We start from the raw sequence: 13,384 nt of genomic DNA on the forward strand, positions 1-13,384 counted from the left end.
GACATGTACCGGCCTGACCCGCTGCCGAGTACCCCTTGCCTACCAGCACTGATGTACGCAGCGGCCTGGAGGGCAGCGCCGGAGCCTTTAATGACGATGCCGCGCCGGGAGACAGATAGCTCGCGAGCGTCTTTTCAACCCGGGGCATCGCCTTATAACCGTGCTCATTCATCCCTTCTACGTTGCCGTAGTGATCAGAAACAGGGATGAAGACGCGGGCTGAGAAGGGTTTTTCCCACGATTTACACACCTCGGCGTGCAAATTGGGAAAATAAAGGCAGGCTTCGGCACGGAGGTGGCGGCTTAGTTCGCAGAAAACGCTCATCAAGTTTACTTTTCTGCGGTTCAGCCTTTTTCTCGGCTGGCCATTCGATGTTTAACTTGGCCACAGCACGAGTAACCACCTCCAAAAGCTCCTCATACTGGGGCGATTGAGGGGGCGAATCCTCAGCGACGTTCACCACATCAACCTCCTAGGAGGAAGATAGATGAAACGCAGAGCCCGCTCCCCGGGGAGAAGTAGCGCCGGAGCGCGCTTCCGATCCCTGAGAGCGGGCGCTTGATCTGGCAGGTGAGGAAGAAGATAGGGACTCGCCCGTCTCCATTCCCTCTGCCAAATCCAATTGCGAACCCCACGAGCGAGATCGCCGCTCCGCGGGGAACGCTAGCGAAGGCTCCCTCGGTGAAGAGAGCCCTCCAGGAAGGGAAAACATGCAGGGAAAGCCTACTCTAGACAGCATGCTCCGCTCCCAGGCAAACAACGCACAAACTGTGTGTATCCCCGCCTATGATATAAGCGAGGACAGGGAGGAACACACAGTCTGAAACGCTGCTTGCCTTCGCCCATTTTGTGTTTGTTCTTTGAGGGTGCTTTTGGGGGATGACAAACAACACTAAATAAGACTCACAAACGTAAAGTTCTTTGAACAGTACACACACAAAGAGAGCGATTGCTGAAGACAGAAAGGCTGGTGCCGTCTGTGTCTCTCCGGATTTTATGCTTCCTGGTCTCTGACGTCACCCGCCTATGACGTCTCGCCCATCCATTGGACTGATTACACACATGGTTCAGAGACGTCATGCTGGGGGCGTTCCCCGATCGTTCTCGACGCAGCTCGAGTTCCTGAAGAGGAAGTGTATATTTGAATAACGTAGAGGAGAGTGCTTTTTGACTTTCTTGCTTTTTGACTTTTGACTAATGCTTTTTGACTTTCTCAGCTTGTGTAAATCCACATGGGGTTCAGAGAATAATTAGTTTACTCATGAATTTACACTTGTCTGGTACAAATCTGTTTTTGATTCATAATTACAGCGTATAATTTTCTTTAGTTAACCCAAAAGAATATTAGTGGGGCTCATTAAAAAAGTTAACAGCTTAAGTCATTTGTGGATTAATGCTTATTGGAGACGCGAACCGTTTCAAACGATTCAGTTAGATTTGGTGAACTGGTTCATGAAGATCCAGTTACATCAAGTGATTAGTTCGCGAACCAGATATCACTACACTGCACTGAACGTGCTCACAACAGACCTGGAAGAGGAGACAATGCTTAATAAAGTCGTAGTTTTTGTCAATAAATGTTTGAATACGTCTTTTACCAAACTTTTTTTTTTTCCTTTTAAAATCTCAAATCATTTCGGAAAGGCATTTATTTTTGTCCAAATAAGGTGGTATCCATTTAATAATTTTAATTAAAATAATAATTTACACGCAATAAGTTACTACTGTTATACTGTTTTATAATGTACTGTAATACTGAGTTGCAGATAATTGCCACTATTTGCAATAAGTAGTATAAATAGCAGGGAATCCAGCTATTGTAACAGTGTAAATAGAATCTATTGCTATCTGCACTTAGTGTTAATAGCATCTATTGCTAAGAAAAGATGCTATTTTTACTTAGTGTTAATAGCATCTATTGCTAAGAAGATATGCTATTTTTACTTAGTGTAAATAGCATCTATTGCTAAGAAGATATGCTATTTTTACTTAGTGTAAATAGAATCAATTGCTAGGAAAATATGCTATTTGCGCTTCAATTAGAATAATAATACACAATCAGAAAAAGTAAGTTATCAAATGAAATCAGTTTCAACAAAATTAATTAATTAATTATTTATATTAAACTACTGCTGCGGATCCCCAGGGGATGCAGAACACTGTTTGAAGACCCTTGGTTTAAATAATTGTAAAATCCTAATATTTAGCTTTATTTTCTATATTTAAAATATAATTTATTGGTTATGTTTTCCAATTTTAGAGTGAAATAGACTTACTCGTTTTTTGACAGTGTTTGTGAGTTTCGTCCAATTGTATAATTGCTTTTTAATGAAGAAATGAGCCAGAAAACGAATTAAAAATAATTATCAGAATCAGATGAAATCATTCACAGGTACCTGCAGTAGATTTAGGCTAAAGGTACTTATTACATGGCTCTTTTGATTTTGATTTTGATTGATCAATTGCGCCATCCAGCAGTATGTTATTCCCTGATAGCAACCGCCAAATTGAATAACACCGCTAATCATTCTACTTATACTGTATATGTGACCCTGGACCACAAAACCAGTCTTAAAGTCACTGGGGTATATTTTTAGCAATAGCCAAAAAAACATTGTATGGGTCAAAATTATTGATTTTTCTTTTTTGCCAAAAATCATTAAGATATTAAGTAAAGATCATGTTCCATGAAGATATTTTATACATTTCCTACCTTAAATATATCAAAACCTAATTTTTGATTAGTGATATGCATTGCTAAGAATTCAGAAAACTTCAAAGGCCAAAACTTACAGAATTTCAAATAATTGAATCTCAGCCAAATATTACCCAATCCTTATAAGTTTATTTACTCAGATTAAATATCATGTATAAATCTCAATTTTAAAAAATTGACACTTAGGACTGGTTTTGTGGTCCTGGATCACATATATGGTAAAAAAAAATGTAAGAAAAAAAAGGCCCAGATTGTGTTACACCAGCCTGTCTGAAATCCTGCGCTGACCAGCTGGCCCCCATCTTCACACAGACCTTCAACAGATCACTGGAGCTGAGTGAAGTCCCTGCACGTTCAAATGCTCCACGATCATCCCCATCCCAAAGAAATCCAAAATAACAGGACTAAATGAGTACAAGCCTGTGGCTTTAACGTCTGTAGTAGAGTTGGGGTACTCGAACTTGGACTCAGACTCGAGTCCGGACTCGAGTCCAATTTTGAATGAACTCGGACTTGTCACGCACTAGGGTGAATTTGTACTCGGACTTGACACGGACTTGAACATTTTGGACTCGGAAAATATTCCGAGTACAGTCGAGTCCACGTCATGTGTAACAATAAAACCAGCATAAAATTGAAATGATAAATTAATGAATGTCCCCCCTTCTGTCATTTTACTGCACCACACCGGCAGGCAGAAGTCTCATGCTTGCAGACGAAACACACGCACTACTCACTGGATATCAATGTGGATTAGTGATGGGAAGTTCGATTCTTTTCTGCGAACCGGTTCTTTCGGACGGTTTGATTCAATAAACCGGTTGAAAAAAAAAAAAAAACAGTTCACCATTGCGATGTATTTGTTATTAAATGAATTTACGTTTCGTCAGATTGCCCTTCATTCAAGCCCTCGGTTTACCCGCACTCATTACATTAGCACAAAATCAGTTCAGAATCAATCACCAAAAGAATCAGTTCGGTTCAGACGCGCTGTGAGTCAGTCGGCTTCATGCTGAATCACGAATGCGCATTATCATCAGCTCCTCGGTTCTCGAATCGGACGCGTCCGAAAGAAACGGTTTTCGGTTCAGTGTTCTGATAATCTGAAAACTGATACAACCGGTTCTTGACTCGAGAACGAGAATCGCTCAAAACCCGGGTAGGAAAATCTGACAGGGTAGGATAAAATGTCAGGACACCGGCACAATTGCTGCAGTTCAGTATCATCAGCTGCTCTACTCGTGTTCATGTTTACTACAAACTCAGTTTGTGAATCTGTCATCATTAACTATAAATACAGTACAGATATTTCATAAATCATCCCTTATTCATATTAAACATGGAGTCTTTAGAGTCTTAATTATTGTCCAACTTCCCTGAAAACCCCTTTGGCCCATACATAATCTACAATATACAGATTAGAAACATGTAGCCCCTATCTTAACAAAAAACGTATATATATATATATATATATATATATATATATATATATATATATATATATATATATATATATATATATATATATATATATATATTTTTTTTTTTTTTTTATAGTTTTATCACACTTTCCGATGTTTAACAAAATACTTGAAAAATTACAAGCATGCGCAGTATCATCAGTTCATCGGTTCTCAAATCGGACGCCTCCGAAAGAAACGGTTTTCGGTTCAGTGTACTGGTGATCCGAAAACCGATGCAACCGACTACCAAAGACAGCAGCAGCAACCAACAGATGCTGCACAGCTCAGCATTGCAGGATTTGCAAGACCAGACCTGACCAAACAAGCAGTGCAACTTTATGATGCAAGTTCTCCAAGACAACAAGAAATTCATAATGTCATCATTAAGGATCTCCTCATTGGCTGCACTTTACCTCTGTCAAATGTGGGGGAGAGGCATTAAATAACTGAAATGTCATCTTTAACTGGAGGACAATATAGTGTGATACAATAATAAAATAGGTTCATTTGTATTTTCATGCACTTGTAATACAATAAAACCTTTGAAACCTTTTTTGATAGGAAACTAGTTCTGTTGACATAAAATAAAAATGTTCAATGGCAATGACTAGATGTAACAGTGGTATTTTTTTTATTACATTTTTATATTGCCATTGGTTTAATGTGTTGAAAGGTTAAAATATTAATAGAATGTAAAAATGTACAATACCAATTTATAATCTTTTTTAATTTAATTACTTTCTGGACTCGGGCGGACTCGACTCGGACTCCGCCTTTAAGAACTCGGACTTGAGTCCAACTCGGCCCCTTTTGGACTCGGACTTGGACTCGATGTTTGTGGACTTGGTCTTGACTCGTACTCGACAAAGGTGGACTCGGACCCAACTCTAGTCTGTAGTAATGAAGTCATTTGAAAAACTGGTGCTGGCCCACCTGAAAGACATTATTGGACCCTTACTGGATCCTCTTCAGTTTGCCTACAGATCAAACAGGTCTGTGGATGATACAATAAACATTGGACTGCATTACGTTATTCATCACCTACACAGACTTATGTGAGGATCCTGTTTTTGGACTTCAGCTCGGCCTTTAACACTATCATCCCAAACCTCCTCCTGCCCAAACTAACTCAGCTCTCCATGACCACCTCCGTCTGTCAGTGAATCAACGGCTTCCTGACAGACAGGCAGCAGCTAGTGTGGCTTAGAAAATACACATCCAGCACCTGTACAATCAGCACCGGAGCTCCCCAGGGCTGTGTTCTCTCTCCACTGCTCTTCTCCCTAATGATTGCACATCTAAGGACACATCTGTCAAGCTCCTGAAGTTTGCAGACGACACCACACTCATTGGCCTCATTCAGGATGGTGACGAGTCTGTTAGAGCTTGCTGTCTGGTGCACTCTCAACAACCTGGAGCTTATCACGCTCAAAACAGTGGAGATGATGGTGGACTTCAGGAGAAAACCCCCTGCTCTCCCCCCACTCACCATCATGAACAGCACTGTTGCTGCAGTGGAGTCATTCAGGTTCCTGGGCACTACTATCTCTCAGGACCTGAAGTGGGACATTCACATTGACTCCATTGTGAAAAAGGCCCAGCAGAGGTTGTAGTTCCTTCACCAGTTTAACCTAAGTTTAACCTGCCACAAGAGCTGCTGAAACAGTTCTACCCCGCCATCATTGAATCCATCCTCTGCACTTCAGTAACTGTCTGGTTCAGCTCTGCTACCAAATCTGACCTCAGAAGACTACAGAGGGTAGTCCGGACTGCTGAGCGAATCATCGGTTCAACCCTCCCTTCTATTCAAGAACTGTACTTATCCAGAGTGAGAAAAAGGGCCATTAAAATCACTCTGGACCCCTCACATCCAGCACACTCCCTCTTTGAACTGTTGCCATCTGGTCGATGCTACAGAGCACTGAGCATCAGAACGACCAGACACAGGAACAGTTTCTTCCCTCAGGCAATCCATCTAATGAACAATTGATAATAACTGTGGAACACACTACACTTTATATTTATATACACATACACTTATTTATCTAACACACATACTTAGTGTATTATTTTATTATGTTTTTTTGTTCTGTTGCTGTCATTGTGTTGCATTGCGGAGCTTCTATCACAAAAACAAATTCCTTTTATGTGTAAACATACCTGGCAATAAAGCTCATTCTGATTCTGAGTCTTATTCTGATCCAGCTGGTAGTTATCTCAAAATAAACCCCTTCAGGCTGATACAAGACCCCTCCAATTTGCGTCGGGGTCCTGATTACCCTGGATGTACATTATCTCTTACTTGTAGTACATTTAAAAGGTTTAATAACACACCTGAATGAGCAGTGACAAAGAGTCCCCAAAATCGTGCTTCTGTACGGAAGTTGACTACGAAACGGCCTTGTTCGTTAATGCACATGCTTGCAGGATAGAGGGCACCTAAAATAAATCCACAAAATGAAAAAAATCCATATACAGCATTGTCAGTAATATTGTTTAAGAAATGAATAACAAGGATGCATTCAATTGATCAAAAAATTAACAGTAAAGGGATTTCTAATGTTAAGAAAAAATATATATTTTAGGAACATAAGACACTGAAGACTAACAATTCAGTGTTGCCATCACAGAAATTAATTACATTTTAAAATATATTCCAATAGAAAGCAGCAATTTTTTAATGAAAAAAAAAAAAAAAATCATAATATTATTTTTGTACTGTATTTCTGATCAAATAAAAGCAGCCTTTGTCGACATAAGTAGTTCACCAAAAACTTTTTTTTTTACTGACCTGAAACTAGTGAACAGTGGTGTAAGTACTATGTAAAAACTATTTAAAGTAGTCCAAAAATATTGCAAGATTTATTAAACTGTTATGCATTCAGATAATAATAAGTAAGTAAAATTATGCCATCTTGCCTTGTAATTCAGCCTCCGGTGGACTACCAATGCCATCTCTCCACAAGATTGCAGTATCGTAAACAAAAGTGAGACGCAGCTCAGACTGCAGGTCAAAGTGCTGCCAACCACCAGCACCGACGGGTGAGTGGAAGACATATGACACGTGCAAGGGCACACGCAGGGTCACGTAAGACTGCACCAGGTTCAGCACCTACACAAGACAGAAAGGGCAATACTTTAGTAGTAGCTTGATATTTAACCTCATGATATTACACATACTTTGGTTACCAATTTAATTGCTAACTGGGGAAAAAAAAAAATTAAACATACTGTATGTATCTGGAATAAGTATATAAACGTGTCACCAGAAGATGGTGCTGTTGCTCTTGCTTTAAACTCTGCATTCCCTCAGTTTATCCTAAACAATTATTATTAATGGATTAAATTGAATCACTAAATTTAGTGGTATTCCTAAAAACTTTTAATAGTTTCCCAAAAATCAAAAAATCTTGAATTAACTTAAGTTTTTATCCATTGCCATGCAATGTGCTAAAAATGACGGCTGACTTTGACTTTAACTGCTATCTGGTAACTCTGGTAAAAATTTTTTGGGATAACTTCACCGATCAACTTGAACTTGAATGTGGCCTGTACATGTGGGTCAGTTTTTAATCATTCTGGGTGAAAGACAAATAGTTAGCTGCTTAAAGGGTGGACTAGAGTTGCATAAAGTATATGCCTTTGGTAATACGCTAAAAGTCAGCTACAGTATAATGGATTCATGATCTCACAACTGTGAAAAAAGTTTTTCCTTTTGTGTATATTTGGCAAAGGCTGGGCAAAAAATGTTTTAAAGGTACTTCTGTTCAAAAGTTTTGTAAATGTTTTTAAAGAACTCACCCAGGCTGCATTTATTTGATTAAAAAAAAAAACAGTAAAAATTGTAATTTTCAATTTATAATAACTTTTTCTATTTGATTATAAGTGCCATTTATTCCTGTAATGCAAAGCTGAATTTTCAGCATTACTCCAGTCTACATTTGTCACAAGAGCCTTAAAAAATCATTCATATTTGCTGATTTGCTGCATTCTAAGCATTATTACAACTAAAAACAAATGCAATATACGATTTTTCCTATTTGGTAAACTTTGCTGTTATGTCATTATTAAAAAGAATAGTTTCTGTTTCTTTTCTCACCTGTCCATCTGTCCCGATGGTCCCTCCACAATCACTGAGCAGTTCAGACATGTCATAGTAGCTCACAAACTTCCACAAGCATGCCTCCAGGTGCAGGTTTCGGTAGAATCGTAGGGTGTTTTGGCCCCTGAGAGCCGTGCTGTACTGGTAGGGTGGCGTCCCACCAATGGCATCTGGATTGCGGGTGGTGTCTGTGATGAAGCCGTATCGCGTCTGCACCTCTGTGTAGTCCAGCAGGTTAGAGCAGCGATGGTTTCCTACACGTGTGCCATCTGGACTCAGGGTCAGCTCAAAGTTTGAGAGTGCCCGAGTGGACACTACAGGTAACATTCCTAGCAAGGGAATAAGGAAAATTATTAATGCATCTGATTTGACACAAAAAGTGAACATTTTAACAATTAATAGTTTTTATGCAGCCAAATCTGCCTTTCACTGTGGTAGAATTGGTGTGCATTTGCACTGACCATCAATATGTGGCATGGTAACAGTCAGTTTAATGAGGTTTGGGTGGTCTGGATCTTCTGCTCCAGTGTAGCGCAGCCTGGCAGAGAAAGGCTCAGCTCCAACTGTGCCAACAACACGAGGCTGACACATTCCTCATGACAAAAGAAAAAAAAAAAGAATTAAATAGCATCCATTTAAAGGAGCCACATCATTAGGAAAACCATAGTTAAGTCAGCGTGAACCAATGTTTACAGTCCAATTTCTGAGTGAAATAGGATATTTAACCTGAAAAAACACTAGACATCAATTGGGAAATAAGTGGATCAGATTATTGGGTGTAAATGACAGAAAATTATTTGTTTGGTACAAGAGAACTTTTACATTATAAGTATAAACTGAAGAGAGAGAGAAAAAAAGCTTTTAGATATTATCCTACAGATTACTGCAAAAAAATAAAGTGACTGTGAAAATGATAACAGTCCTGAAAAATAGCATAGCAAGAAGACGATTTGGATTCTTATCAGGACCAAATGATGTAGCACTCTAAGACAAAAAGAAAAAAAGCCGACTACTCTTCTTTTCATCTCATTTATGTGCCAAGAAGTCTTATATTAGTGTTAATTCTAACTCACCCTCTTCCTGGCTGATGGAGACTATGGGGCTGGTGAGCTCCAGGCCTTCTTCCCCATTAGAGTTGACAGCCCGGGCTGCACACTGCACACGCGAGCCCGCCTGGAAATACACTGAGTCTAATGTGATCGTTTTGGAGGAAGTGAAGAAGGTGTCAAATTCCACTTCCTTCATGGGGCTGGTCACCCCGTCAGGTGCTGTCGGGGCGCTGACCAGCCAGCGGTACCGGGTCAGGGTGTTATTGATGTGCTCAGCAACACAGATGGAACCCGTCCGGTCAAAGTCAGGATGCTTGGGGTTGCATGACTAAAATAAATATATAAATAAATAGATAATTCATATAATTAATAAATACAAATCATATAAGGTTTAAATAAACAGTTTTACATATCTTTATTTAATAAAAATATATATTTTTTAAATTGTTTATTTTATATTTCGTTTATTTTTTTAAATGCATTCCAATCTAGTGTTGTTTTATTTTTGTTAAGCAAGTTCATTTAATGTGTCCAAATTCTCAATTTACACTCATTCTTTCTCTATTTACATTTATATTAATGCATTTAGCAGACGCTTTTATCAAAAGTGACTTACAGTGCATTCACACTATAAATTAAAAACATTTTTATCAGTATGTGTGTTCCCTTGGGAATTGAACTCACAACCTTTTGCACTGCTAAGGCAATGCTCTACCCCTCAGCCACAGGGACAGAACTCTATGTAGGGAACCTACCGTGACACAGACTACAGGATATCCTGCGACTGGCTGAATTTCTCTAGTGCTGCTTGTATCATCGTAGTGCAACAGAGACACCACTACTGGCACGGCAGGAAAGGTCACATCGGCCATACTGTTCGTCTCTTCAATGTAAATGATGGCTTTGGTTACCTGAAGATTTGGAAAATAAGCAATACTGAACACAGTTTGAATCTCTCATTGGTAATTGGATAAAAACCAGTATAACACTACTGATACAGCACAGCCAGATTATACTCAAACAGGTTTTTAGTAAATACTTCCTCCATCCCCATATTTTGGAGTACCTGAATCTCTGCTACCATCTTCTCATCAGGTTTGAGGTGGACAGTGAAGGCCTCTCTCATCTCTCGCACACCATCGTACAGAATTTCCACTTCCACAATGTGCTCAGTCTCTCCTTCTTTAAACTCCACATCTGCAGGTGGGAAATGGTCATTTTCATATTTGATTCTGGTCATGTTTTATATGTACTGTACATTACAATGCCTTTTTGTGATAAGTCTGATAAATAACCAATGAGGGACAACACATATGTAAAAGTGTATTTCACAAAAACATGTCCAGCTTATGATTTTCTCCCAAATTAAAAAGAAAGGAAATAAATGTTTATTTTAGGACCATCAGGATTTTTACATTGTAACATTATTTTTGTAAAATTAAAGCCATTATCATATATATATATATATATATATATATATATATATATATATATATATATATATATATATATATATATATAATTAATTAATTCTCATTATCGTAATGCAGTAATTTTTAACAGCATTAAAGTAAAGAAAAATAATAACAATAATTGTTTTTTATTATTAAAATCAGCATAAATTTTGAAAATTACAATTATACAAATATACATAAAGGTATATCTGCATAAAGTAAATGGAAAGTAAATAACTATTCATAGTATTTTTCATATTTACATTAACGTAAATTAGTTAAATATAACACAAAAACAATTATGATAATAATACTCGCAACATTTGTTACAGTAATGAAAATTATATTTTCAATCTATCTTATTCTTTTGAATATATTCTTGTCTATCTACTTACTCTTATTCTTTTGTATAACAATACTTTGAATGCCGATGGGAAATGTTTTATTGTATGAAAATAATCACAAATAATAATAATAATAAAAATAATAATAATAAATGGTCCTAAAATGAGCTTGTTCTTTGAGCAACAGTTAAAAGTGATGATTATAATGTAAAATATGCTCTGGGAATGTCCTTAGCTGTCTAACAAAACCATGCTATGAAGTTGTGTTTGAACCCACCTTCAGAGATGGGATGGTAATCTTCTCCAGAGAACGCTGAGCCATCCTTTGTGTGGACCCGCACCACAGACACTTTAGATGTGTCTCCTGTCCTCTGGACCGGGATCCTCACCGCTGAGATTTGCCCAGACTCACTGGGTTCACTGACACTGAACTTGGTTGCTCCAAACCTGATAATGGCCTCTGGGTAAAGAGGATCATGGGAAAGGAGAGATGCATGTCAGCACCAAAATATCACTATCGTCCAATCACCTTACACAGACTGATGATCAAAAAAAGAGTTGTGTACCCTCTAGTCCAGATCATACTATTTTGTAAAGCACTTTTAAGTTTTTCCTCTTCATCATCTATACACCTTTAATATCAACTTTTTTTCTGATCTTAGGCCAATTAAAAATGTACTTTCTAGGACTCTGACAGATAACAGCAATGGCAAGTGAACACAAACAGGTACAGAAATGTGAGAAAGTGGGAGATAAATGTCTTACTGTCAGCATCATCCTTTATCTTGATGAGTGTCTCATTCTGAGCCCCTATAGAGGCCCCAAATGGAGACTCACTCCTAGGGCTTCCCAGCACCAAACTCAGCTCCTCGTCTTCCTCATGTTCGGTGTCATCCACGAGGATGAGGACACAAGGCTTCTCCCCCTCTCCTACACAAGCAATCAATAGGGAGCCGTTGTTCAATATGCATAAAACTGTCTACGCTTCAAATTGGGAAACATTTACTTAGAAAAAATAAATGGACTTCCTTCAGAAAAAAAAGTCTTTTATTGAGACAAAAACTCATAATAATAATACGACCAAAATAATACCTGGTAAAAAGACAATGGTGGAGACGTCTGTGTTTGGCCTCTCGTTGAAGTCCATCATGACTTGGGCCGAGCCTTGACGGCTGTAACACCGCACACTGGATCTGTAGCTCAGGTCTCCACTCCGGTACACAAGAGCAGAAATCTGTCCATCATTCTCATTAACTGTGTACGTAGGATCTCGGAATTGCACCTTGGGCACTAAAAAAAAAAAAAAAAAAAAACAAGTCTTACATTCAAACCCAAATCTTTTTAACCAGTCTCACTGTTTGTGTCAATAAGATTACACTTTTATACTTGATTTAGCCCTTTTAAGGTTTAGTGTAAGATCACTCACAATCTGAGATGGAGTCGTTGATGTAGATTGTAGCTTTTCCTGGTTCACCCAATATGCCGTTCATGGGCATACGGAGAACCAGCTCAAACTTCTCTGGCCCCTCCAGCACCGGCTGTCCCTGGTCATCCAGGATTGTAACCTTGAACGTCTGCATGCTGACGCCTGGGGAAAAGTCTAGCTTCTTACTGATCCCAACATAGTCCACACCAGCTGTGTTAAAAGTTTACATAATATTAGTAATTTAATGAAGAAAATATTCCACAGGCATCAATGGCACAATAATAAATTACTGTCATAGGTAAATGAACATAGAGAAAATAAATCTCTCTCGCTGACTCTGTATCTCTCTCAAGCACAGGACTGACTAACTTTTTGAGAGAACTCTTTTGTGGTTAGACTTTATATTTCTGACTTGCTTTACAGATGATTAGTTTAGTTATAATTATCAAATACAGTAGGTGAGTTTACTTCTATTTCCTAAGTCATTAAATGCATTGAAATTTGTAGCAGAAATGGCATAATGTATTACTGCAATTTGAAAGATGTTATCTTATTAAAAATGAATATATTAACTAGTAAGTGACATGACATTCAGCCAAATATGGTGACACACACACCCAGAGCAGTGGGCAGCCATTTATGCTGTGGCACCCAGGGAGCAGTTGGGGGTTCGATGCCTTGCTCAAGGGCACCTAAGTCGTGGTACTGAGGGTGGAGAGAACACTGTACATGCACTCCCCCCACCCACAATTCCTGCCGGCCAGAGATGCTCACAAGTCTCTGAGCTAGAGTCCAAGTCAAGTCTCAAGTCTCTGAGCTAGAGTCCAAG

General features: G+C 38.6%; 1 protein-coding gene across 17 annotated transcripts in view; it reads right to left on the reverse strand.

Annotated features, from left to right (window-relative positions):
- The window catches only part of frem2b (FRAS1 related extracellular matrix 2b), a 133,757-nt gene that overhangs the window by 67,450 nt on the left and 52,923 nt on the right, over positions 1–13,384 (reverse strand). For 12 of the 17 annotated variants that reach the window (XR_008187266.1, XR_008187265.1, XR_008187264.1 and 9 more), the window contains exons 8-18: positions 12,556–12,765; positions 12,222–12,419; positions 11,895–12,059; positions 11,407–11,589; positions 10,398–10,528; positions 10,087–10,242; positions 9,356–9,659; positions 8,744–8,875; positions 8,280–8,611; positions 7,100–7,292; positions 6,515–6,619 (exon numbers count right to left, since the gene is read on the reverse strand). Coding sequence is in view for 11 of the 17 variants with exons in the window: in XM_052616307.1 (XP_052472267.1) it covers positions 6,515–6,619; positions 7,100–7,292; positions 8,280–8,611; positions 8,744–8,875; positions 9,356–9,659; positions 10,087–10,242; positions 10,398–10,528; positions 11,407–11,589; positions 11,895–12,059; positions 12,222–12,419; positions 12,556–12,765 (2,109 nt within the window). In the remaining 6 variants the exon portion in view is untranslated. The remainder of the gene's footprint in view (positions 1–6,514; positions 6,620–7,099; positions 7,293–8,279; positions 8,612–8,743; positions 8,876–9,355; positions 9,660–10,086; positions 10,243–10,397; positions 10,529–11,406; positions 11,590–11,894; positions 12,060–12,221; positions 12,420–12,555; positions 12,766–13,384) is intronic. The other 5 variants (XR_008187267.1, XM_052616300.1, XM_052616304.1 and 2 more) reach the window with 4 other exon arrangements.

Source organism: Carassius gibelio, chromosome A15, assembly GCF_023724105.1.
Source record: "Carassius gibelio isolate Cgi1373 ecotype wild population from Czech Republic chromosome A15, carGib1.2-hapl.c, whole genome shotgun sequence".
NCBI classification, from domain to species: Eukaryota; Metazoa; Chordata; class Actinopteri; order Cypriniformes; family Cyprinidae; genus Carassius; species Carassius gibelio.